General features: G+C 40.3%; 1 protein-coding gene across 5 annotated transcripts in view; it reads right to left on the reverse strand.

Moving 5' to 3' along the window:
- The window catches only part of TBC1D14 (TBC1 domain family member 14), a 70,614-nt gene that overhangs the window by 16,096 nt on the left and 29,226 nt on the right, over window positions 1–25,292 (reverse strand). For 3 of the 5 annotated variants that reach the window (XM_055714216.1, XM_055714210.1, XM_027814287.2), the window contains 8 exons: window positions 14,240–14,358; window positions 11,493–11,575; window positions 9,257–9,374; window positions 7,564–7,670; window positions 6,580–6,660; window positions 5,063–5,157; window positions 3,954–4,025; window positions 2,456–2,584 (listed from right to left, as the gene is read on the reverse strand). In XM_055714216.1, coding sequence (XP_055570191.1) covers window positions 2,456–2,584; window positions 3,954–4,025; window positions 5,063–5,157; window positions 6,580–6,660; window positions 7,564–7,670; window positions 9,257–9,374; window positions 11,493–11,575; window positions 14,240–14,358 — 804 coding nt within the window. Of the gene's footprint in view, window positions 1–2,455; window positions 2,585–3,953; window positions 4,026–5,062; window positions 5,158–6,579; window positions 6,661–7,563; window positions 7,671–9,256; window positions 9,375–11,492; window positions 11,576–14,239; window positions 14,359–18,671; window positions 18,827–18,868; window positions 18,989–25,292 lie in introns of those variants that run through there. The other 2 variants (XM_055714230.1, XM_055714227.1) reach the window with 2 other exon arrangements.

The following is a 25,292-nucleotide window of genomic DNA, read 5'->3' on the forward strand; positions in this document are numbered from 1 at the left end:
TAGTGAGCTAAGAGTGTAAGGCTTAGAAGCCAGAGATGGGTGCATGCTACAGAAATAACCTTACAAAGTAATGTAGAATCTCTGAACTGCCAGTTACTGAGAAACAGCTTCATGGCAAACACGACATCTGAAATCTAGGAACCCTAGAGAATTGTGCAAGTGAAACAGCTTCCCAATATGGATTTTTAAGTGCATGAAATCTAAGCATCATAGAAGATCTGCAAGGAGGCAGAAGGCAGCAAGTAATGCAACAGTCTTACTTCAAAAATTACCTGTTTGCATGCTAGCACCACAGTAAGAGTGTTTACTGAAGTGTTTCAAAAGTACTTCAGAGAAGGAACCTTACACATAACAGCTACAATCACATCTATTGATAGTAATGCAGGCAGCTCTATGAGAAAAGCAGTAACTGTTAAGGTATTTATCTTGATCTAATCAACATTCAGCAAGACATTTACTTAGTAGTAATTAAAAAAAAACCCTCTAGTTTAATAAAACTGTAACCAACAAAAAAAGTCAAGATAAATCAGTATAAATTACTATAATCTCCACAACTAACTTAAACTGGGTTTATTTTTTTAATTATATGTTAAGACAAATCAGTATTTGGTTTTTAAGCAGTAAAACTGACAGAAAAAGATGAGGGTAGACAGCAGATCAGTATATTAAGCCAAGTGAGACAATTTTGGCTTCCTGTGTCACTACTCTGCTTGAATTATTAGGTACAAATTTTTCCCTGTGGTGTTAATCATGGCTTTTTAATTTCACAGTATGCTAATATTATATCATGTATCACTGTTTCTACTCTTCTGTAAGCATTCATTTACCATGTAGCCTCTATTTAGCTAGGCTAGTAGAAATAAACAGTACTATTCAAGAGCACACCAAAACCCCCATTGTTTCAGCTAAAAAAATACCCCTATCTGGTTCTAGCAAATTGAACTCCAAAATCATCTTCACATGAACCCTATTTGCACAATGAATCACAGAACGGTTTGGATTGGAAGGGACCTTCAAGATCACCCAGTTCCAACCCCCCTGCCATGGGCAGGGACACCTTCCACTAGACCAGGTTGCTCCAAGCCCCATCCAGCCTGGCCTTGAACACTTCCGGGGATGGGGCATCCACAGCTGCTCCAGGCAACCTGTGCCAGTGTCTCGCCAGCCCCACAGGAAAGAATTTCTTCCTATTATCTAATCTAAATCTACCCTCTTTCACCTTAAAGCCATTACCCCTTTACATGCCCTTGTAAACAGTCCCTCTCCAGCTTTCTGGTAGGCCACCTTTAGGCACTGGCAGGCTGCTGTAAGGGCTCCCCAGAGGCTTTTCTTCTCCAGGCTGAACAGCCCCAACTCTCTCAGCCTGTCTTCAGAGGAGAGGTGCTCCAGCCCTCTGATCATCTTTGTGGCCCTCCTCTGGACTCACTCCAACAGGTCCACGTCCTTCTTATGTTGGGGCTGAGTATGTAGAGCTGAGTGCAGTACTCCAGGAGGGGTCCCACAAGAGCCAAGAAGATGGGCTCTTGTCATCTTTTCCAAGTACAGTAATGGAGATGACTGATACGTCTCTAGCAATGTTGCCTGCACTGTGGTGCGTCTTCTCATGGCCATTTACAACTGAGGAGATTCAGGGGCTGCAACAGGGAATTACATACTGCTTTTCCAGCAGGAAATAGAATCCCTAGTGTCCTACTGTTTAAGAAGTGATTGTTGTTGATGTCATCCATTCCCTTGCTTTATTTCTTCCATCTGAACTCCTGAGAAGCAGATCCTACTTCCATAGTGTTAAATGGTAAATAAGTTATAAAGAAATACAGAATGCCATATATTTTACAAAAAAATAATTTTAAAGTAAATTAAAAACACATTTCAGGAGATGTCTCTTATTTTGCCATGGTATACAAATAGCCCAATGTACATGCTAATAAGGAATTTTAGAGATTCCAGAAAGAATTAGGCAACCACCTCCCACTGAAAATTAGAGGGGTCTGCTCATCTGATTACCCCAGGCTCCTTTTTTCAAACACAGCTGCTACAATAAGATATGAGGAGCCTGGTTTCCCCTGCAACAGTTTATTTTTAGCACTCTTCATTTGGGATAAAAAGCACCTTCAAGACACTTCTAATACTGAGGTGTTTTCACCTTTCAACTACGGGGCTCAATTTGAAAAACACCTACGATAGTATTCTCATAACTATTCTCTAAGCATAAAATAGCAGCTGAATAATTTCATTCACCTGCCTGTTCAGAAAGGTTAGTGGGTGGCTTTTGGTTTGGTTTGTGTTTTAAGGGAGTATGCGTGTATATATGTGTGGGGGGTATTTGTTTATTAAGTGTGTTGCTTTAAAATAAATTCTGATTTATTTTCCAAGCTACAGAGCTCATTTTTACTTTTTTTTTAAACCTTCCTTACACATATCTACATGTCAAATTACAGTTTTCTTGCATACTTACAAGGCCATGGTCCACACGGAAAAACGCCATCTGACAGGGTTTATTTAACAGGTTAGAAAAAGCAATGAAGGCATCTGCAGTATCCAAGTTCAAGATCAACACTGCTGCTATGAATGACATGCCCTGCACCTGAGGAACGGAGAAGCATTACCATTCAGCAATAACTGCATTTTTCCAAGAATACTGCCTCATTTTTCCTCATAATCACTACTGTTCAACGCACTTGCTGAGCTGCTGAATTTTGCAGAACGTTCAGAAACACATGAGTTTTTAAACCCGTGTGACTTTGGTATTACACGTTCAGAGTGTGGAAGCTAACAAATCCCATGCTGCCTCCTTTCAAGACTCTAAGTAAAACTCCTAAGGCTAGGATGACAGCACTTTTGAATATGCAGAATAAAGAAACAGCTTATTCTTAAAAAAAAAAAAAAAAAAAAAGAATTAATCTAAGTAAACCTTCTTCTCCTAGGGATGGGTCATATATATACCCTTACCTGTGGAAAGCTGCACTACGACACTAGAAAGTCTAGGCCTGTTCTTTCCTTTTTCAATCAATTACCAGCAGTTACAGACAACTGCAATGACTCATTTGAGAAGCAGTACCATTTTAAGATTAAGCTTGTGTTTCATTTACCATAAACTCATGATGTTGTTGCATTTTTCTACAAAGTATGCTATGGAATCAATGCTGAAGCTCGACAAAGCTCGCTCACTCAAGAGGATATAGGGCTGCCATTGTAGAGTCACAGGGACCAAGGTGTGGCTGTCCTTCCTGCAAACCTGAGGAATAAGCTCCCTCCCAATACAAGAGGTTCCATGCCAAATGAAGCACACCACCTGATCTGCCCTTTTTCTAGTTTCCCAGCAGTCATGTTCAGCAGTTTTTGCCAAGCATTGCAAGCTTCTCACAGAATAGGAACATTATCTTTCTACATTTACCTTCTCTAAAACAACTTCTCCCAAATAAAGAATAAGCTCCTATATATATATCCCTGCTCTTAGAAAAAAAAGACTAAACCAAGTATCTGAAATCCACTTAGTCCTCTCATAATCGCTACTTCAAAAACTTTGAGGAAGCTCACGTAGCCTCAATGAGCATTGCTTTAAAGACTGTCCCAGAATCTCACAATGCTAAAGGCACAGAAATGCATTATCAAGAAGAGTAAGATACTCAACAGAAGACTCTTAGTAAGACTGCCATTAAGAACAGTACATACTTCAAAGAACCAATCTAACTACATCTTCTCTTCTGACTTCATTTTCCGGAGTACATACTTTTGAGTTTTGCAATTACTTAACCTGTTAAAACGCTTAAATCTAGCAACAGAACCATTACGTACACTTCCCAAGCCTGTACTGGAATAAAAGAAAGGACACAGAAACCCCACAAGTTTTCACAGAATCATTTAATACTGATCTACAAGGGACTGATTAACACAATCCTCCTTTTCCCTAGTTCTCCCTCCCCACCCCTGAAAAAAAAAAATTCTTCACTTACATAGCCTACATCAGGTCTGTAACAAGTATAGGCTCCTAAAATACTGTGCAACGTGTCATGGTAAGGACCACCCTGTAATTAAACAAAACCAAGACAACACATCAGAGTATATACAACAAATATTAAAAGCCCTTCAGTGCTACACACAGTATCTATTACTTCTGACGAAGGACACATTCTTTCCCTATGCAGCTTTGAACAGCCCCAAGTCTTTCAAAATAATTTTGGCTTTAAAATCATGAAACAGCCCTCCACACCACATTTACTACAAATGCATACAGTTCATCCAATACATAGATTACATATTAAATCCTTAAAGAAGAGGAATGCAAGCCCAAGAGATTCCTTACAGCTTAGCAGCACTTTGACAATAGTGCCAAGGAAGCAGAACACTTAATGAGAACGACTTGTCTATTAGACTAGAGACAGAATTCAACCATGAAGAAAACAGTCAGAACGACAATATGCCATAAGACACAGAGAGCAGATCAAGAATGACATGCTCTCTCAAGAATTTCACATTGTTGACTATTAACAGCTGCCGTATCCTACACTGAGTACTGTGACTGACTGAGAATTTCCAAAGGAAAAAGTTTTCCACCCAAAACCACTGATTTATCACAAGCTAAACTTTTTACAGGGCTGCTGAAATTTGTGTATGGGAAGTCAAGATATCTGATTAAAGTAAGTTGTTAAAGCTCAACAAAGACATACAAGTTAAATTGGTCTTGCATCAAACCAAAAAAAGGCCACCAGACCTGGCACGAGCTGTGCTCTCTCAGTTACCACGGATTTGCAACCCGGCAGTGTTGATGCACTGACTTGGAAATACCTGCATCACTTCAGACAAAGCAGCATGAACTGGGCGAGATGAATCATGATGATTAGGCAACAGATTTTTTTTTTTGCCTCTTCCAAATGTATAATACCTTAAGGTTACTCTTTCCTAGACTGTCTATAGTCTTCCAAAATCTTTAGGAACTTTTTACTCTCAAGATGCGTACTCCTTCAGATTTGAACTCAATGGGCTATTTTAGTGAAGGGAAAGGCAAGATTATGTAAAACTTAATTTCTCTGAGAAGTCAAGACAAAAGTTTAACATTGCTTACTTGCTGGAATATACAGAGATTAGGAAACGTTCTTGAGATATCCAGTTTTATTAACTCCAAGCTTGCTTCTCTGTCAGCTGCAGAAAATCCAGCGTCTACAAAAGCCAAAGTTACTGCATTTATTACATGGAACAGTGTACACTCTGTTTTTTCCCTTTTTTCCCGCTCCCCGGAAGTGTTGGCTTTCACACAGTTCATTTATTTCAATGTGAATACTAGGGAATAAAGGTATAGACAGGACAATTTCCTGAATTCAGCAACAAGGCTAAGAAGCAAGTATGTTCTGACCCAAGGCAACCCTACAGTGCCCGTTGCCCTCAATACGTTTTGAAGCAATGCAGGGAAAGACGCAGGGCAAGGCAGGCCAGGGACTTTACTGGTATCTGCTGACAAATCATTAGACAGACACAAGCCTGTTAACCTGTGACCCCTCATCCTCAACAAGCCTTCCCAGAGGCTCCTAAAGTAGCTGCCTCCGGAAAGGTTGCAGTGGGAGAGAAGTCCTGAAGCAGCAGCATGTGGTGGATCCCACCTATCTTTACTACTGTCAGCTCTCCTTCCAAAATCATGTTTATTGCCTCTTTATATGTAATGTTGTTTAAGATCATGGACACTGCAACACACTCTCCATAACTGAAATAATCTCATACAAAGTAGATTTCTAAACCATTAGTTTTCTTTCTGATATCAAAAAGTTTTATTTGTATTTTGTCTGTTCTGGTAAGTCTAGTTGGGAATTACCTACTGCTGCTTATTGAGCAATCGAAAACCAAGAGTTGTCACTGCCAATGCTTACACCAGTCACATGAGCATCTATACTCCAGATAATAAAGTGCAAGAGGAAGCTGGAAATGTACTAGATACCGTCTTACTTAAGATGCGGACCATCTTAAGAGAACAAAGTAGGGGATTTCCAATCAGAAATATTTTTCTGTTGATAACTGCCGGTATCTATGTTCTCCTCTTCCTGCTCAGCATAATTACTTACCAAAGGCAATTTCAAACATCTGCATGTAGTTTTAAACACTCTCAGAAACAGACAACTCTCCCAATCAATTAGTAAAACTCAAACCACTTCGTCTGCAAAAATAAATTGCTAGTCTCTGAAACACACCCAAGAGATGGGCTCAAAGCTACAATAAGCGACTAAAATGCAATTTTCTGCTATAATTTGAGTTTCAATTCCAAAACTACAGATGCAGCAAAGTATTAGTGTTGCAATTCAAACTGTAATCCCCAAACTTTCCTAGTTTGCCTACAAATTTGCATCAAATAAGAACTGCACGTAGAGATAGTGTATGAAGAAAAATGAACAAGCGTGTTTTATAAGAGACCAGAGTTTCACTGAGAAAAAAGAATACAACTGTTTCTTGCTTCCACAATGTTTTCTTTTTACTACCAGACACATCTTTATAGCTGGGTTTTTTTGTTTAAAAATCTGTGATTTGATTTTAAGGAACAATTTTACAAAATCTCTTATTCTGTAACACAGGCTAAATCAGTCACAAAAAGCATACCTTCATATTCTACTTCAGTACCTCCTGTGCTAAGTGATCGCCATTTCTCTTTGGCACGAGCCAAGCAAATATCATACAGTTCTGGAAAAAGAAGAACGGAGAAAACCAAGTCCACTATTTGTATATGCTTATGTCCACTGTTGGGTACTACCTACCTACCACACGAGCAGTGCTGCCCTAGTCATTACAAGTTAACAGTAACGCTGACACAGTAGTTGGAATTTCTCAGTAGGTTATGATTCTGAAAGACTTGTGCCACTGACCTGTAACTTAATACTAAGTGGAAAGGAAAGACAACCTAAGCACAAGTTGCATTTCATGTTCAAGCATTTACTTTTCTTACAGAGCACTGATGTTCAAAATTATAGTCTGGATGCATAACTGGGATAAGTCTAGCAAATTCCGTGTAAGAACTACACCCAAGGTAAGCCATCTAAGCACAGAAAAGCAGCACAATACAGCAGGAATACAGGCTGTCTACCACAATTCCATTAATTGGAATTAAAAACATGTTAGTCTTTCAGAGCTGCATTTTTCTGTACTCTGAAGTAGCACACTATTTCTGTTTTCACAAACACACACATGAACAAAATTACAAATTTTCCCAGAGGTCTTTTAATCTTTCACAAACCTAACATCTTGCTCTAAATCAAAGAAAGCACACTACATGCATACTCACAGGCATTACAAAATTAACAATTTTAAGTTTCAAAGAGTCACTAACTCTGACCATTTCCATCTAACATCAAAGCAAGACACAGTGACAATAATCAGAAACAATTCAGAGTAGCAGTTCTAGAGCAGCTACAAGATTAAAAGGCACTGTATTTTTTGAACAAAACACAAAAAGTACCATCAAAAAAGTGTAACTGGATAGTATCTCCTTACATCCGTACCTCAGGTTCTAATATACCATAATATATACAAGACTGTCCCCTAATTATTTCTTTTTGTAAGACAATAAAGACAAAAATCCAGTCTCACCGTGGGTGATATTTAACTCGTTGCCAATTGCCAGGCTCCAGACTCTGCCTCTCACACTTGGTGGAATGCCCTGCCACCACAGCTCTCGAACTTTACGGGAACAACACCTGTTTAAGGTAAAACAGACTATTCTAAGAAATATTTCACTGCCAGCTGAATTGCAAGTATGTCCTCCTATCACTGCTGAATGGATCCAAACCAAATGATTATCAACAGGCCAAGAAGTCAAACATAATTTGCACGTACCCGTTCTTTAGCGCTATTTTGCTTTGAACTGTAAAGGAAAGCTTACTTCAAGTTAATGGCTTGTTTTGATAGAAGCACTGCCATCACAGCGTCTGTACACTGCAACCACACTTGACCAGTAAAAATTGTAGAGGACAGACATAAACAAATGAAAAGAAAATCTCTATCTATGCCACTGCCTATGCTAAAGGCTGGAGATCTCCACAAAGATAAAATACAAAACCAGGTTAACGTAAGTCTACCCTCTCCCCTCTGTTATCACCCTGTTGTGTGAATGACACATGCAGTTTCCCCACCTAGCTTTACAGCTCTAATCCTCCAGAAAAAGCATGAAGATGTAACAAGAAATAACTTTTAGGTGGAAGCATGAAAGACATTTTAAAAGAACACAGGCTTTGAAATGGCCGCAGCTGATGTTCAGCAATCTGAGAGCCCAGAAGGAGGAAGAGAACACCACCTAAACACCAATGAAAGTTTGTGGTAGTGACAAAACCCACAACAATCCAGTTGTCTAAAAGTTATCTAAAAGCCGAATCTGAACTAAAACATAAAATAGTGAACACACTGGGGAACTTCTAGATTTATAAAACAATACAGAAAAAATGTATCTTTAATTTTACAGCAGTGGTAACAGATGTAGGAGAAACATTAAATCCACAATTTCCTTATACTTTATTTATTCCTCAGCTGTCCAGAAATGCATTCTCAACAAATTCTGTCCATAGTTTTAACATATATTCTCAAGACAACTGAATTCCATGATTACATGAACTGCAACCGAGTGCTGCGGAGGCTGGTTTATGTTGTTATGGTGGTGGTTATATTCAGGGCAGGGGTGGGGGTCAGGGCTGGGTTTTTTTAGGATGACTAGCCAAAGTCCATGAAAAACTAGACAGTGAAGGCAGCTTCCCAATTGTCTGTGCTGTGTCTCTGCAAGAAATCTTTTAGCATTTATTTTTTTTTTTTAATAACTTATTCACTACTACTTTTTTCCATCACTTGATTATCCCAGCAGGTATACCACTGTGTAATTAAAAAGGCTTCACAATACCATGCATGTAGTTCAATCTACATCTGATAATATAACATCAATAGATCAGGTAGTCAAGGGAAACTCGTTTCTGATAAACACAATGTATTCAAGGATTACACTTTCTGCTTTTATGTCCTCTACCACATATCACTTCTCAGCATTTCATAGTTTCTGAGAATCCTGAACCTCCATTAAAGACAAATAATAAGAATCGGAACTCCCATCACCTCCAGCCACCATTCCAGAAATAACGAAATGCATGTTGCTCATTTTCTTTGTAACTGTTCAAAACTGACTTTCAAACAAAAGCTTCCAAGACAATAATTTAAAATTATACTTGCTAACTTTGTAACTTCTCTTCAGGATACCGACTCAGCAATTTTAATTAAAACTCAGTATAACATACTGTCTTACATAGTTTCCCAGTTGGGCAAGATTTCATTGTTCCAAGTTAAAACAGCATTGCCGATGCTGTCCTCCAGTTTACAGCGTTCTTCCAGTTGTCTCTTCCTCTTCTGGGCTTCTTTAAGCTCTGCAGAAAAGCAGTTTCCTTTTTACATTAATAAAATCAGAAACCAAATATTCAGAGTTAGCTAGTCATGGCTACACAGGCATGGAAAAGCACGCTGTGTTCACTTAAAAGTACAGTGGACTGTTCAAATTCTGAAAATTTCCCAGACATACAGCAAGCTAAGCAGTGATGCCAAATGTGAATAAAGAACGAAGTGGAGCTACACATAAAGCTTGTCTTTGATGGATAGAACAAAGGGAGTTGGATAATATATGGCTCCTTTGACCCTTCAAGTCTAACCACAGTAGTAACTCTGAACTATCATCTCTGACAGCCAGCAGCCCCACCTCGCAGCGCAGGTCAGAAGTACTTCCTAATAAAGCCCACCCCTTTTTTTATGTCAGACTCAAAAATACAGGATAAAATAATAAATTTTGATATTTTTTCCCCCACTCTTAAGTGTTGTGATTTCCTGACAATACTTAAAAAGACAACAGCCACATTTTTTATGATACTTAGCCTATGGTTAATCTAAATGTCATACATCATAAATATATATACACACACAGAGGAAATCTTCAGCTCATTAAAAAGACTACTTTTTTGATGTTTCATTTAAACACATTTTTCATTTTTGCATTATCACTCAGTATTTCTTCTGGCATCATCAACTACTGGTTTTTCCACCAGCAAATTTGTTACATGTACAATTTAACAAATGCAAGCAGACATTCTTTATAGCAGCAGAGTGCAAATACGTGACATGTGCATGCACACTCACACTGTCTACAATGTGGGAAGGTACTGACCTGGCAAGGAAAACTAACTGAAGAACAGCAGTATCATGAACAAAGTCTTCAGAATGAACATTTACAACCTGATGGGTCCACTTGAAAACTGAACAGAAGCTGCGCCTGAGCAGAACCGTATCAACTGCCTAATAATATTTTCAGCTTTGCTATGAGCTCTTTGTAAGCCTGCCTAAATGCAGGCTTTGAGTTTTTATCTGAACAAAAGGATGGTGTTTACACTCTTTTGATTTCCTGACCTCTACACAATACATCACTCTGCAAAGCTGTTCATCTGAGTGGCTTCTGGGAAAATGGGTTGGCAGGGTGTTTATCTGGACAGAATAACATACTCCTGTCCAGTGAAGACAGCACAAAGACCTGACCCATTGCCTAACCTAAGCATGATCCCATTTCTCCCAAACCACCTACTTTACATGCAAAGAAAGATCAGAGAAACTCTTTCAGACTACCACACTTTAAGTGGATATACTAACACAGAAGTCATATGAAGTCAGAACTTCACTGGTAGGTGTATGATGTTCAAAACCACAAGAGGATACTTCTATTAATAAGTCAGCTGCAGAAAGCAAGCAAGTCCTGTGTTCATATCACTTTTCCACTGTTTCATATAGGCTCAGAGGTCTGCCCACCTGGGAAAAAAATCCAGTATTTCCAGCAGCTCTCAGCGGACACATAACTCCTGTAAGCCCAAATTTCCTATTATTGCAATGCTTGGTTTTAATTAGAAACCCCAGATGGTCAAAAATATTACCAGAAGAAAACCACTGCTGTCAGCTCTAACCAACGTGCACAGTACAGTGTTCCTGAGACACTTCTGTGAACAATGTCAGATGAGATTATGAGCAAAACCTTGGGAAAACTATGAATTTCAAGTGGGAGTCAGATTACCAAATGAACATAACTATATACATTTTCCTATGTGGAAAATTATGTAGTTATGTACTACAGCCCAAACAGGTTGCTCCCAACATGAAACTATCAAATATCCTGTAGTTGTCTCAGTCTAGTCTTCACTAATTTGACTGGTAACTGGTAATTCAACATATTAGTAAGTATTTAAACCCACGAACAGATGCCACTCAGTTATTTAAGAATTACAACTTAAAAATTGTTTCCTGCTAGACTCTAGAACTGTTTTTTCAGCTTGAGGTGGGTCTTTTTAATGAAACTACCTTTGTTCCTCTCACTCTTCTGTGGATTGATTCTTCTTTGGGAGGAGGCACAGATCCCTCATGTTACAGAGCAACAGACTGACACAAGTGCATATCAGGTTTAGAAATACCCCTTAAGTTTACTTTTCTTCTCTGAAGATAAGAAATTCCGTCACCTCTTTTTTTCGCTTGAACCACCATTTCTTCATACTGTTGTCTGTGTTTCTGAGCTTCTTCTGCTGGTTTTGCAGGGAGGTTCCTTAAAATATATAAAAAATAATATTCCTCAGTTATTTAAAGTTGGCATGCCTGTCTAAAGAAAATTCTAGACACTTCAAAAAGAAAAGCGTATACTGCTTCTTGTCAAAATATTTGATCAAAGAACAAAGCAACAGATCCTTGGAAAGAACTATTTTTTTTTGCCAGAGTCAGCAGAGGAGAAGGGAAGAACACTGACCAGCTACAACTTTTTTTACACACAAAATATGCTGAGTAATTTCCTTATGTTTGGCAATCTCAGCATTTTTGTTATAGAACCAACTGAACCCACAGGCTGATCTTCATAAATAAAGGGAATATACTGGTATATACCAAGCTGGTAGTTTTGACTTAAACTGATCTCTACAGATAAGCTGCAAGACTACTCTCTTACTGTGAACCTTGTTTAAGAATTACATCCACAATTTTCTTTACACATGCAATAATGACTCACTACACCAGCTTCCTTTTCCCCCTCTGCTCTCTGAGACCCCACTTCTATTTCAAAGGCTTAACTCCTCCCCCTCACTCCTACAGCAACAAGTGGCACCAGGTTCATCCTCTATATTCTCCCGTTATCACTACCAACACAGCCCTTTTGATTTGTGTTTAAGGCCTGGACTGGTAACATCTCTGCCATGCAAATACACATGCTCATATGTCAGACCACATTAACTTTAAGCTAACCATATTCATAATGAACATAACCACTATGTATCTCATACAACTACAGGATCACCAAAACATTAGAACAGGCAATGACTAAGTAATTTGCTCTTCAGTATTGTAGAACACTGTACTGTGTTCCTAGGGCAGTTTGTATCTTTGGTTAACAAAAAAGATGGGCAAAAATGCACTTTCACATTTCTGTAAGGTGTCACACAAGGCAGCTGCTAGTCTCCAACACAGTCACCATTAACAGCAGTACCCTTTACTGTTTACATAATCATATTATCTGTCAAGTATGCATAGCCATGATACAAGCCTATGAATATTTTTAAACCCCAGGACTGTTACAAGAACAAGGAAAGTGGATTTTCACATTAGTGTCTTTGTCAATCACACAGTACAACCTACTCTTTTTCAAGTTTCATTTATGTAAATTGACCAGCATCTTTTTTAATCCAAGTCTTTAGAAATGGTGTCAGGGAAGTTTGGGAAGGAAAACCAGATGAAACAACATACATTCTGCTAACTTAAATTCCACCACTTAAATTATTTGTCCTATCTCTTAACAGCATCACCATACATGTGAGATGATGTTTAGCAACTATTATGATTCAACTAACGCTTTTTCCAGTTAAAACTAGAAAGACTATGGAATATTTACTGATTTTTCCCAGAAAGTATCACCTAAATCCAAAAGTGATCACAAAATCAAGAGCAGCCGTTTTAGAAAAAAAATCTTAGTGCATTTTTTTCTGAAGTCTTAAATCTTTGCGTCATAGGAGATCAAAATTTTTTTTAAAAAAATCTTAAAATAATTTGTGTAAACTGTAACTAAACAACTAAAAAAAGATTCTTTAGAAAGAGTTATCAGAGCACAGCATTGATATCCAGAGCAGTTTTCCCTGCTAGACAAGAGAAATTATGATTCAATTGTCTAGAATCTTAAAAATACCTTTTCTGCTAGAAGTCCCTCTATCTAACAGTACGAAAGAAAGCAAAACCTGAATGTTATCCTGTATCATATCACTAATTCAATCTATCTGAGCACTGTACTTCTCAGACTATCTCACAAGAATGATTTTTAGCAAAAAGGTTTTAAATACAATAAATAATCTAGTATGTATTGTTTCCAGCTGTACATGACAAAAGCTGCTATAACAAATAATGACTCTTACATTGCTCTAGATGTCCCAGGAAGTCTTATCATACAGTCTACCAGTCAAGCCGTAAAGTGTCTTAAATAACCCTACAACTAAACCACTTTGATATGAGCATTCTTCATACAGGTTTGTTGATGAAAACATAGACCCATGTTATGCCAGTTCTTTACACCAATGCACTGCTATATTAAAAATGGAGACACTATGCCCATAAAGCTGGGTACCATTCATAAACTGACTAAACATGACCAAATTTGCATCATTCAGGAGCAAACAACAGTAAGGCAGCTGCCAGTAAATCATTATGGAGTTAGTCTGCATATGCAAGAATCTCCCTGCAGTACCAGAAGCATGAAACAACTTATTGAGTACTTGACAATCTTTAAAATGCAATGCTGAACCCACTGCAGAACAATCATTATATTGTTTCATTATTTATGGAGGTGTGGTCTTTATCTGTGTAAACAGGACACCATATCCTTGCTTCTCAGTTTCTTTAGCATATACCAGCTTCATTTTTATGCTTATGTTCTCTCAGGGAAAATAAAAACCCCTTGTTTGCATTTAGAAGCGAGAATCAGTCAGAACCTACAGCTCTGCCCTCCTAGTTACCTCCTTTCACACAAAGCCATTGCTTTTATTATAAAGTAAGGTTACTTTTGTTTGATTAATTTTTCTCATAATTATCCCACTTTCATATTCACTAGCCTGAAAAAAAAATCCTACTTAAAATTTTAAATCATCTGTTTAAGCTACAGTAATCAAATACACAGTAAGAAAAGTTTTGCTAGCCAAATTCTAAGGAGACCCGCACTGTGGTACCTCCCAAAACTTACGCTGGTCTGTCCTCTAAAATAAGTGCTGTAGTGGAGAGCGGCTCAAAATCAAGATTCTTCCTCACATTCTGTTTAGGGGAGAGTGGTCTGTGAGCTCGTCCAGTTTTTTCTTCATATTCCTGGAGAAGAAAAAGACAGGGCAAGTTACAAGAGTGGAGAACACCAAGATGATGCACATAAGAATTTAAAGAGGATCCACAAAAGTCATCAAAATAATGCTTTCACATGTCTGGCCAACAGCAGTGTCTTTAAAGCTTTTCAACTAGAGCATCCTCAGAATTGAAAACAGTGTTAAAATTTATGTTCAGGAGTGAGTTTTGATGTTTTTTTTCCATTCCTGCTATTTGTAGAAACACCTTAAGTTCCTCTGACTGACTTTACAAAGTACTGCTAATAAGGAGATCACAAACAGCACATATTATCTGACATATAAAATAAAATCTATTTAAAATATTTTTGTTTTGATGTACGTGGTTTTGAAATGGAAGCCAAAAACAACCACAAGCTCCTTGCCTTAAAATCTCATTGTAAGATTTCTCCTACCCAAGCTATTTTCAGATGCAACAGTTTAACAATGGCAAAAAAAAAAAAAAAAAAAAAAAAAAAAAGTTCAAGTCATAATTACACAGAAGCCTCACACTTGTTAGGATGGCTTGAAGTACAACAATCCTAAATCGTAACAGAGTATAGTGTATTAACTTATGTTTATAATATGGACACTGACACACCGAAGCAAGACTAGCAAAGAGTCACCAAGATGACTGGGGTCTGGAGCAAGTGACATACGAAGAGAGGCTCAGAGAACTGGGCTCATTCAGCCTGCAGAGGAGAAGACTTCATAGGGATCTTTGGTAGACAGCAGTAACAAGATGGTGAAGGCCGAGTAGAATCTCTGAGGCATTTGCATAAAGAACGTGAAGACAACAGGCACAAACTGCTGTAAGGGGAATTCAGGTCTCAGAGAAAAAAGAAAAAAAAAAAAATCACCAGGAGGGTAGTCAAATGCTGGGAACAAGTTTTCTGAGATGTGGTAGAACCTCAGACCTTGAGGGCATTCAAAACTCAGGTGGATGAGCCCTGAGAACCTGGTCTAGGTAGCCTCTGCTCTGAAAGGGGAGTTAGCCCTCAGAGGTCCTTCCACCCTTAATTACTGTATCACTATAATCTACATTAGATGGCCTGGCATTACATGTACCATGCTAATATTCCCCCACAAACATTGTTCTGGAAGAAAATGTCCCAAAACCAGTGACCTAATGGGATAAAACAACCTTTACACAACTCTCATCTACTCCAATGCTTGAAGTACTATAGCACACATTAAGTATTCAGATATCAGGGATATACAAACACAGTCAAAGAGTCCTAGAAAAACAAAAAACATACTACAGATACTTCTACATTCAACTTCATAACGAATTTTGCCACTTCCAGAAACCACCTGCTTTCACGTGTAGCATGTTTATACCATTTCTATTAAAATAAAAGGAAACTATAAATGAGCACTATGAACAGTGTTCCAGCCATGGACTTTATCCCCGTTAGCACAAACAGCTCCTCAAGTGGTACCAATTCCTTTCTTTCAACCAAACCTGTCAATTACAAGAACTGGGCAATAAATACAACCTTTCCAACACCATCAGAACAGCCTGGATTATTCAGAAACTAAAACGGGATCCCTACCACTTGCTTCTCCTCCAGCCCCACCTTAAAAAAAAAAGGATGGATGAAAACCACACATGAATGCAGAGCAACACAGCCATAGTCTTCTACTCTCTGTTGTACAATCCAATTCTAGTTCAAGCTACTTCTGTGGGACTCATGGGTGCAGACCTGTGAAGCTCTCAAGACACAGCAAATCCCTCTTTTTCCTTGTTTGTTAACTTGGCACTACCTCAACAATCAATCCTATGATGCCCGCATTGCTGTGACGGGAAATATTGTCATGAATTTGGAATGTCAGGCTCATTAATACCAGTTAATATGACTGCATGACCTCAGTTTGAAAACAAGGAAAAGAACCAAGAAAAACGTATTTAAATTACTGAATAGTACTTAGGTTTGTTTAGTAAAGGGATAGTGCTCATGCTGACAAAGCTGTTCACAGAAAACCAAACCTTTGGAGAGAAAATGAGCAAATAAATATCCTTAAAAAATGTATTGTGATCGAGAGCAGATTCATAGAGCTAAGACATTATTTTTACATTAGCAACTCCTTGCAAGCAGCTGACAGTGACCAGTGTATGAGTGCACCATCATAACATGCTTCAGCTGCACCATCAAATGCAGAGTACATCCACTGTGCTGACAGGAATAAAGCAAATGGCTATTCTTTCTCCCAGTTTCTATTAGGAGTCAAATTTTTTTATTAGTTGTTTTTTACAAATGAACACAGTCAAACATTAACCTCTATTACTGCTTCCACAGACAAGATGAACCTTGTCCCTAAATCTAACATTTTTACTCCTTTGAGATGCTACTAGTGAAAGACCATCCAGCATACAAAGGAAGCTACTAACATGCAGAAATCATCTTACATTCAATCTCTCTAAAACATCACAGAAGTTGATATTAAAACACACGCACCCAATGCTTATTACAGTAAAAATTCCAGAAAAGCTGCTTAGTTTTGGCTTATAAAAATTATTTTCAGGGTCTTCTTTCATAGCCAAATGCACAGCAAAATTGCTTTTGGAAGGTAAGAAAAACCGTATACACTGGGCTGTGATGGGGATTTTATTCCATACAAAAGAATTAATTTGGAAATCTCATTCACCTAAGCACAGTCTTCCAGACCAGGACTATGCGTATCATTCTTCCAAGAATTTCTTGGTTAAAGAATGTTTTATTTTGGAATACAGGTGGCTAGTTACAGTGCTGGCACATTAGTAGTTATTCAAACCTCTTAAGGAGCAAAAGCCCACCCTGCATTTCAGCAAGTATTTACTGACGTGTTCTACTCAGCACCACCCTATAGCAAAGAAGCCAGAGCAGCACAAAAATGGGAGTGGCACGTTTTATCAGATTACAAATCCTTTGTAGTAATTTCATCGTTTTCAGTGGCAGCCAAAAAAGAATAAAAACATCTGTTGGTGACAATCATTATCTACAAGACTGATATTTAATTAGTGAAAATAAATAAAAACCCAAACAAGACCCACCCCCAAAGAAACTACAACAGAACAAAACACCCAAAACTCACAGAAGACAAAAGCCTGTGAAAAAGATGTTTTATTCCAGTAAAAAGAGACAGCCGTTTCAAACAGAGCATAATGTATAATATCGCAATGAGGCACACTGAAGCCTCCACAAACTCAGAGTATCTGCTGACTGAGCAAGAAGTATTTGCACATGCAGGCATACTGCAATAGGCTGAACCACACAACAGCTTTTCCTTTTTATTTTTTTAAACCAGACCAGACTCATATCTCTTACTAATACAAATAACTCAGTGCCTATAAATCCTATACTGCAATTAGGTGTTACTAACCCGATATGGTTGCAAGTTAATTTTAGGATCAATTTAGGATGAGCCGACCGTTTATGATTTAGAATACATTCTTATCACTGAGATTACTTAGGCTTTCTTCTAGGTTTCGTCTTTACCTATTCAGCCACAACAGCTGAACAGGGATTTGAAGATGTTCTAAGAGAGTGTACTGCAGATTAAAGCACTGGTTTAAAAATCCCCAAACCAACCAACCAACAACAACAACCAACCCACAGAAACACACTCCCCCAACACAAGTTTAATTCGGGGTAGAACCCGGGAGCTTTGCAGCTGATGGGCAGTAAGTTCAAGCTGCGCTGATCCTCCGCAATTCTTTGAGAAAACAACCTGCAAAGGGATCCTAAACCATCCCTAGGGAGAAACACCAACAGCCCAGCCGCAGAGAGGGCGAGCGCCAGGAGAGGAGCCGCGCTAACCGAGCACCGAGCCGCCCCGGGGACCCGCAGCACGGCACAGCCGAGCCTGCCACAACGCAAACTGCTCCATCAAGGTCACCTGGTGTTCGCCCCCCGTTCGTTTCAAGGCAGCCGCTCTCCGCCGAAGCCGAATATGAAACACCGGCGGTGTGTGCGGGAGCGGCAGGCAGGGCTGCCCGCCCGCCCCGCGGCTCGCAGCCGTGCCGGGACGGGAGCCGGGACCCAGCAGCGGCCCCAGCCCCCGGCGGGCCTGTGCCGCCGCCTCCCAGCACCGCGGGGTCTGCCGCCCCCCTCCCGCAGGGGAATCCCCTTCCCGGGAAGCTGGCTCTCCCCGCACCCAGCCAGGCCATTTACAAGCGGACGAGACCGGGTTTACCGATCCGCGTTGAAGTCCGCGCCCACCCAGCCCGCCGCCCCCTCGACCCCGGCGGCCAGCAGCAGCCGCCCTGCCCTGCCCGCCGCCAGCGCGGCTGCCCGCGCCCACCCCCGGCGCGGCCTCGCTCACCATGAAAGCTGCGGCCCTTCACCGGCAGCAGCGCCGGAGCCCCATGCCCGCCCCGCACCGCGGGCCTGGCTCCCCGCCGCGGCGCCGCCCGGGCCCGCACGGCCTCGCGGGCCGCCCGCCCCAACCTGCCCTGCCCGGGCCGCCCTCCGCGGGCGCAGCGCCTCCGCCCGCCCCGCCCCGCCAGCCCCGCTAATCACCCGCGGAGCCGCCGCACCCGATCGGTTCTCTCCGTCTCGCACAGCGCTGCCTGAGCACGCACGGCGCGCACGGCGGCGGCCCCGGCGGTAGCGGCCCCGTCCCAGCCCGGCCGCCCCGGGGAGGCCAGTGCCTCCACCCGGCACCGGCTTCCCGCCCCGTGTGCCGCCCGAGCGGCTCCTCCGCGCCCGTTTCACAGCTGGGGCCGGGACGGGTAACCGAGGCCGCGCGCAGGCTGGTGTGCACGAGCTGCAGCCGCCTCCGCCTGCCCCGCGCAGCCCAGACGCGTGCGGGCGGCTCCGGGGCGCAGCGGCACGGCACGGCACGGCGCTCCGCTGGCTCCCGGCCCCGCCGCGCCCGAGCGGCGCCAACAGCCCGCCCGACACCGGCCCCCGCGGAACCGCCGCGGCGCTGGGGCACCCCGCACCGCTCTCTCCTCTTCTGACGGACGCTTACGTATAAAACGCCCCCGCAGGTCTGACACACACACACACACCCCCCCGTCACACCTGGGCAACGCTTTTCATCCCATCATCTATCACCCGCAACCGCTGGCTGCTCTTTCCCCAGCACTGTGCCGAGGGTTCTGTATTCCTTAACCTCGCTGGCAGTGCAGCCCTTCTCAAGGCCATGAACCACGACATGAGCAGCAAGGACCAACTCGAAACCCACCTGGCACCACGGTGTTCCGCTCTCAAGAGGTGGCTTTGCAACAGTTGAGATAACAGCTAACGATTTTGATAAAGTAACTTAGCTATTGTTTTCAACCTGTGATTTCTAATTCACCGATGCAGCAACGTTATATACCAAGTGAGGAACAGCTCACTGTTTAAAAGTATCTCAGCTTCACTCCGGCCACCACCAATTAATTACAGACATCTGCCATCCAAGCAGCAGAGCACTAATAATTGCCACGATGCCAAGTCAACATAGCACATGAAAAGCACTGCAGCCTCCAATGCTAATGCTTTTTCTCATAAGCTATCTGAAGCAGTAAATCATCACCTGTATCAAAAAAATATTTATATAAAACTACAACTATTAACACAGCAAAAACTTCAGATCATGAGAAAAACGGCAACCTTAGATGGACAATAGTATTCTTGTAGTAAATCCCCCCGGTTTCACAGGCTGAAAATAGAACAATATTGCAGCCCTTCTGGGTGTTGGAAATAGTTTGTCGATGCACGAGAAGAAGAGCTCAATCAACTACACATTCTGCGAAACACTTATTAGCAGAGAGTGACGCCTGGTGAATATGAGAAGACACTTCTGTGGCATGAAAAGCTGAAGTACACTCTGTAACTCAAACCATAGCTAGCCACACATTACACAGGCAGTTGGTAGCAGTCACTATTTTTAGGCTGCCACAATTATAAGAGTTCCTGAGGCTACTCAAACAAATTAATTACATGGTATTTTTTCCACTGGACTTCCCACCTCATTTGGTATCTGAGATAGGAACCGGAACCGGACCACACAAGCAGAGAAAATTGTTTTCTCTGGGTTTTGAGCCTGACTACTACCTAAGCATTGCTTCAGCATTATTTCTGTTGCTTCACTGCTTTCTACTGCATATTCACCTGTCATCTCTTGCCCTTTATAAAGTGATTTAGTAGATAAATTTAATCTGGTACACACCCAGCACTTCACTGCCTTCCCCTGCCCTTCTGGCCCCTCGTATCATTACTTGTGTGACTGTACAGTACACTAGATTGGGGAAATGATACTGCTAAAACCTAACTTATTTCGTTGGCTTAGTTTGGTTACTCTGGTAATGTCTGCTGTGGGGCAATGTACTATGTGGAAACAGAAGGCAGGAAAAGGAGCAAGAAGCATGATGGTTTCTTTTAGAAGCTTAATTGAAACCAGCAAATCATGAAACTTGTGATAATCATAGGGCTGGGAAACTTAAGATCTGATTCTTGACATGGCACTAGGCCATAAAAAAAAATTATGTTAATGGAGGTTCTTACATATACAGTAATCAAAAAGAACTTTAGAATACTGACACCTCAGGCAAAACTCAAAAGAATATCCTTCAAAACTTGACAGAGAATACAAACTGCTGAGCTCAAATAATAAATTTTCAACCCCCACCTTAAGGGATATATATGAGAGCTTTTTATACAAGTTCAAAACTAGTGCACAACTATTCTGAAATGCAATTAGTTTATTAGTTACTGATCTAACAACCTGAGAAATCTCAGTTGCACACAGTTCAAGAACCATCAGCACTACTTGTTTTACCCATCTGTATATATATTTAATCCTCTTATATTATGGAAGGGATACCAGAGCAGAAGATAGCAACGTGATGACAGAACTTGACTGAAGTAACATTATCTGCATGAAGTTTTATCTTCCACCAGGGCATACTTCTCATCTTTAGTACCCCAGTATTCTCCTGTTCCATACGTAACAAATTAGGAATGCTTAAGCAATATAAGGCTAAGAGACTACAGCCAGTTCACATGAGGAAAACCTCACGCTACTTATTTTTAAGCATTATTTCAAGTGCTCTGAAATTTCCCCTTTTTCCCTTGAGAAGCACCTACTTCTCTCTTCTGATTACAGGTGATACTGAACTTGGGGCTTGCAACTATGGTCCCAGGCAAACATGTTGAGTTAATTAACAAAATAATGCACACATCTTCCAAAAGGTTAACAGTAAAGAGAGAACCAGAAGCCACATACTCTTCTTTGCAGTCCTGTGCTCCCACCACTGGACTATTTTAAGAATTTTCACATATACGTATTTTTACAGCATCATATTTTGAGCGACAGAGGCATCAAGTTAAGGAACATTTAAAACCTAAGCCTAGAGATCAGACCAAGTTAGGTCTTTCAAGAAAGAGTAACAGTTTTCTGTTTTGGAATCTGTCATCTCTAATTGCGCAACATGCTACGTATTAATGGTTCTCCCCTCAGGGTTCCATTTCATTTGTGCTATATGTAAATAATTCAAGTGCTTTTTAGTTCATATAGAGTAACATGCTTTATTTAAAAAGCAAAAAAAATAAAAGGAACCTAGAATAGTTCCCTATATCTTAAGTACCCTCAGAGACAAAGTATATCTGTGAACCATGTGGTCTAAGAACAGCTCTTTGTTGCAGCTCTTTGTTGTCAAACCTGCGATCTTTATCAGATTGTGCAGCATACTGTTACAAGTGACTCCAATATGAGTCACAGTAACACAAAACCCCACCCTACTATTCAGAACACTGAAAAGGATGTAATTTAATCAGCATATGCAAACATGTGCACAGTTTCCCTACATACTAATACTATCTGCTACACTTCAGTATCAAACAAGGGGAAATATCTACAAGAAAGGCTTCCAGCAGGGCAAGCATCTGATGAACGCTTGAGCAAGAAGAGAATGCCAGCTAAATTGTTAGGGTTTTTTTTTTTAAATTAACATCTGCCAGAATAAAACACTACCAACACCTGCTTTCAGCGTATCACTTAGGTGTTATACAGATTGCAGTGGATGGACTTTTGTTTCAGTGAACTTTTTCTTCTGACATTTCACATTAAGTGCTGACCTAGAAGACTATTTATCTTTCCTGTCTAGTCTCAAACAACATGCTCTTCAGTCTGGCTGAAGAGCATGTCAGAACTGTCCTTCTGAACAAGACACAGAAATGAAAGGACTCTCCAAGCCATGTCAGCTTCATGCTGGTGCCATTCTGAAATGTACCGGGTTAACTCTGGGATATAGGAGTCACAGGAACATGGCATTTTATCTTGCAAGTTCTCAAATCAGTTGTAAATATTACCTCAAGTACTCACAATCTTCAAGACAGCATAAAAAGTTACCCAGAAATACCATCTACTTTGCAATGCACAACAACTTGCATTATTATGATGTTCAGATGCCCACCACAGCACACAGTTACTATTTCTGTTTGCAAACAACTGTCTGCATAGGTGGGTATGTGTAGGCTTGTATTTAACTACATTACTTCAGTACATACACGAAAAATAGTGTGAGAAAAGGTACTTCACCTGATACTTTTAAGCATATTACACCTTCCCTCCGCTTTTCAAATGCCTCCACTAATTTCTATTCTGCTTCCTCATCAAGATTTGCGCATCTCTAACGATCTCTGACCTTTTCAGGTTTCATAGTTGTCTGCCCTTAGAAATTATAGAAAAACAACATGATAAGACTATACGCTAAAGCCTGTTTGAGTGGTTTCCTGTATCCACATTTGCTTCTCTGATCCCTGAAATTACCCTTGAAGCAGTTACTGGTGCCAATTTCCTACATGTTTAACAAAAGCTCCTTTTGTACTCCTACTGATGATACACTTCATATTCTCTCTCATCATCTGTTTGGACTGGTCAACTCTTGTGCATTCTGCGTTTAATTTTACAAAACACTGTATCAACATGGAAATTGTCCTGAATATCATCTTCCTTGTAACTTAAGGTTCAGCCTTGAGAAGAGAGTTTAGCTTTTTAAAGCTACACACAAATACAAGTAAAATATATGAAGGAAGACAACATACCTTCATAGCCTAGCTTAAAGCAATGACTATTTCCAGGCTTTAATATTCATGAAACTCTTTCCACTGAACTTTGTCATGCTAAAGAGACAACTAGTCAACAGAGCAAAAGAAAATTTTCATGTGGAAATTACTAACAGACACAAAAAATGTGTAATACAATCATGTCAGAAAAATGAGATAAAGTGTCCTCTGAGAGCAAGAGGGAGAGTAAGAATGTAAAATTTGAAGAAACATTTTCCCAGTCTTTCTTTAGAATGACACTTAAGGAATAAGTACGTGTCTGGCTTTTTGAAATCCTTACATCCAGAACCTCAGGGTTTCCATAACATGCATACAATAACTCCATTCATTTTGCAGAGCTAAATAACATCAGCTTTGTTTGCTGTTGCTAGCAAGCATTGTAAGAGTTAGCCTTTCAAAACCTTCACCCTGCACCCCGTTTAATTTTAGATGAGGTTTGAGATGTATAAAACGGAAGACAAAGAAAATGTTTGAGTTGGGTTTCTTGGGAGCTTGCTTCTGTTTAACACAAAAATAACATATCGAAGTCTAGCAAAGCTATCTCAGTTTTACATTTTAGCAATGCAAGTTCTAGACTCCTGTTGGGACAGACAGTTCCACCACAATATTTAGAGGCTAAACACACCTGCCTTTAAGGATTTATCTCCTGCTTTGCTTCACAGTAATGTTTTGCCAAGTGTTTGTGCCATGCAACACTGGCACATACTTTTGAGTATTTCTAGTCTTGCTCTCTACAGACTTCCATTTTCATTCAAAAACCCAAGGACAGGGGACCCAAAAGCCCCCTGTGTGTTGCTTATCAACACACACAGTGGAAGGTTACTACACCAAAAAACTTACTGGCTACAGAAAGATGTAGGTGTTTAAGTATCTATCTATAAAGCACAAGTGGACACACAAATGCCAGCTGGATGTTGGATTATCAATTAACAAGAGATGAGAACAAACTTCCACTGAGGTACCAGGTCTTCCGAAAAAGTCTTTCCTGGCCTTGAAAATTTGAGGTCCTAAGAGCTGTATACTTCAGCCTTAAAAGTCAAGCATTTTTCCATGAATTTCTGGCCTCCTGCATTTAAAAATAATCTTGTGCCATGTGAATTTATGTTCCAGCTAAGGCTATACATCAACTTGGGCTACAAAGTAACTGTTTCAATTAAGACAGACAAACTTTACTATCTCACTGGACAACTTTAAACTTACTGCATTTTACCTAAAACATACCACTGGCATTGAAACAGACCCTTCAATAGAGACTAGCAGCTGACATTTTGACTGCAGTAACAACTAACAAAGCTTATACTTCTATCTATTTAGTATCTTTATTCCAGAGAGGAGATACCTATCCTTAAACACCGCCTGTAACAGCTATTTAGGATCCCTCCAGCTTCTGGGCTTTTGAGCTAGGTAATTTATGAGGACCTTTAGAGTGATAAAACGCAAATAAAAGCTTTAAAACTGGAAAAGGAGGAAAAAAAGATGCCTCACTTTTCAAAAAAATACTTTGTAGCCTGTCATACCTGTTAAAACTGATACTCAAAGCTTATTATTTTCTATTAGCCTGATGTTCATAACATAAGGCAAGAAGTTCCAACAGCATCAAAAGCAGCACTTCGGCAGTTAAGACTCTGCTAAATTATGATACCTGGGTGGGTCACATTACATTCTTTTATCATTAAAATACTCAGGAACAATCCTTCCGCCATAGTATTAAATTACCCTTTCATTTACTGTGGATGGAAGCTATTACTCTTGCTTTATCTGTTTAAATATGATAGTAGGTTTGTTTGAGGCAGATAATTTTCAAGTCAGGACAAGGGCAACACACTCTTTGTAGACTAATACAGCTGAATTGCTGAATAATCTATTCAGTGCAGTTCTTATTGGGGAA

Source organism: Falco cherrug, chromosome 1, assembly GCF_023634085.1.
Source record: "Falco cherrug isolate bFalChe1 chromosome 1, bFalChe1.pri, whole genome shotgun sequence".
NCBI lineage: Eukaryota > Metazoa > Chordata > Aves > Falconiformes > Falconidae > Falco > Falco cherrug.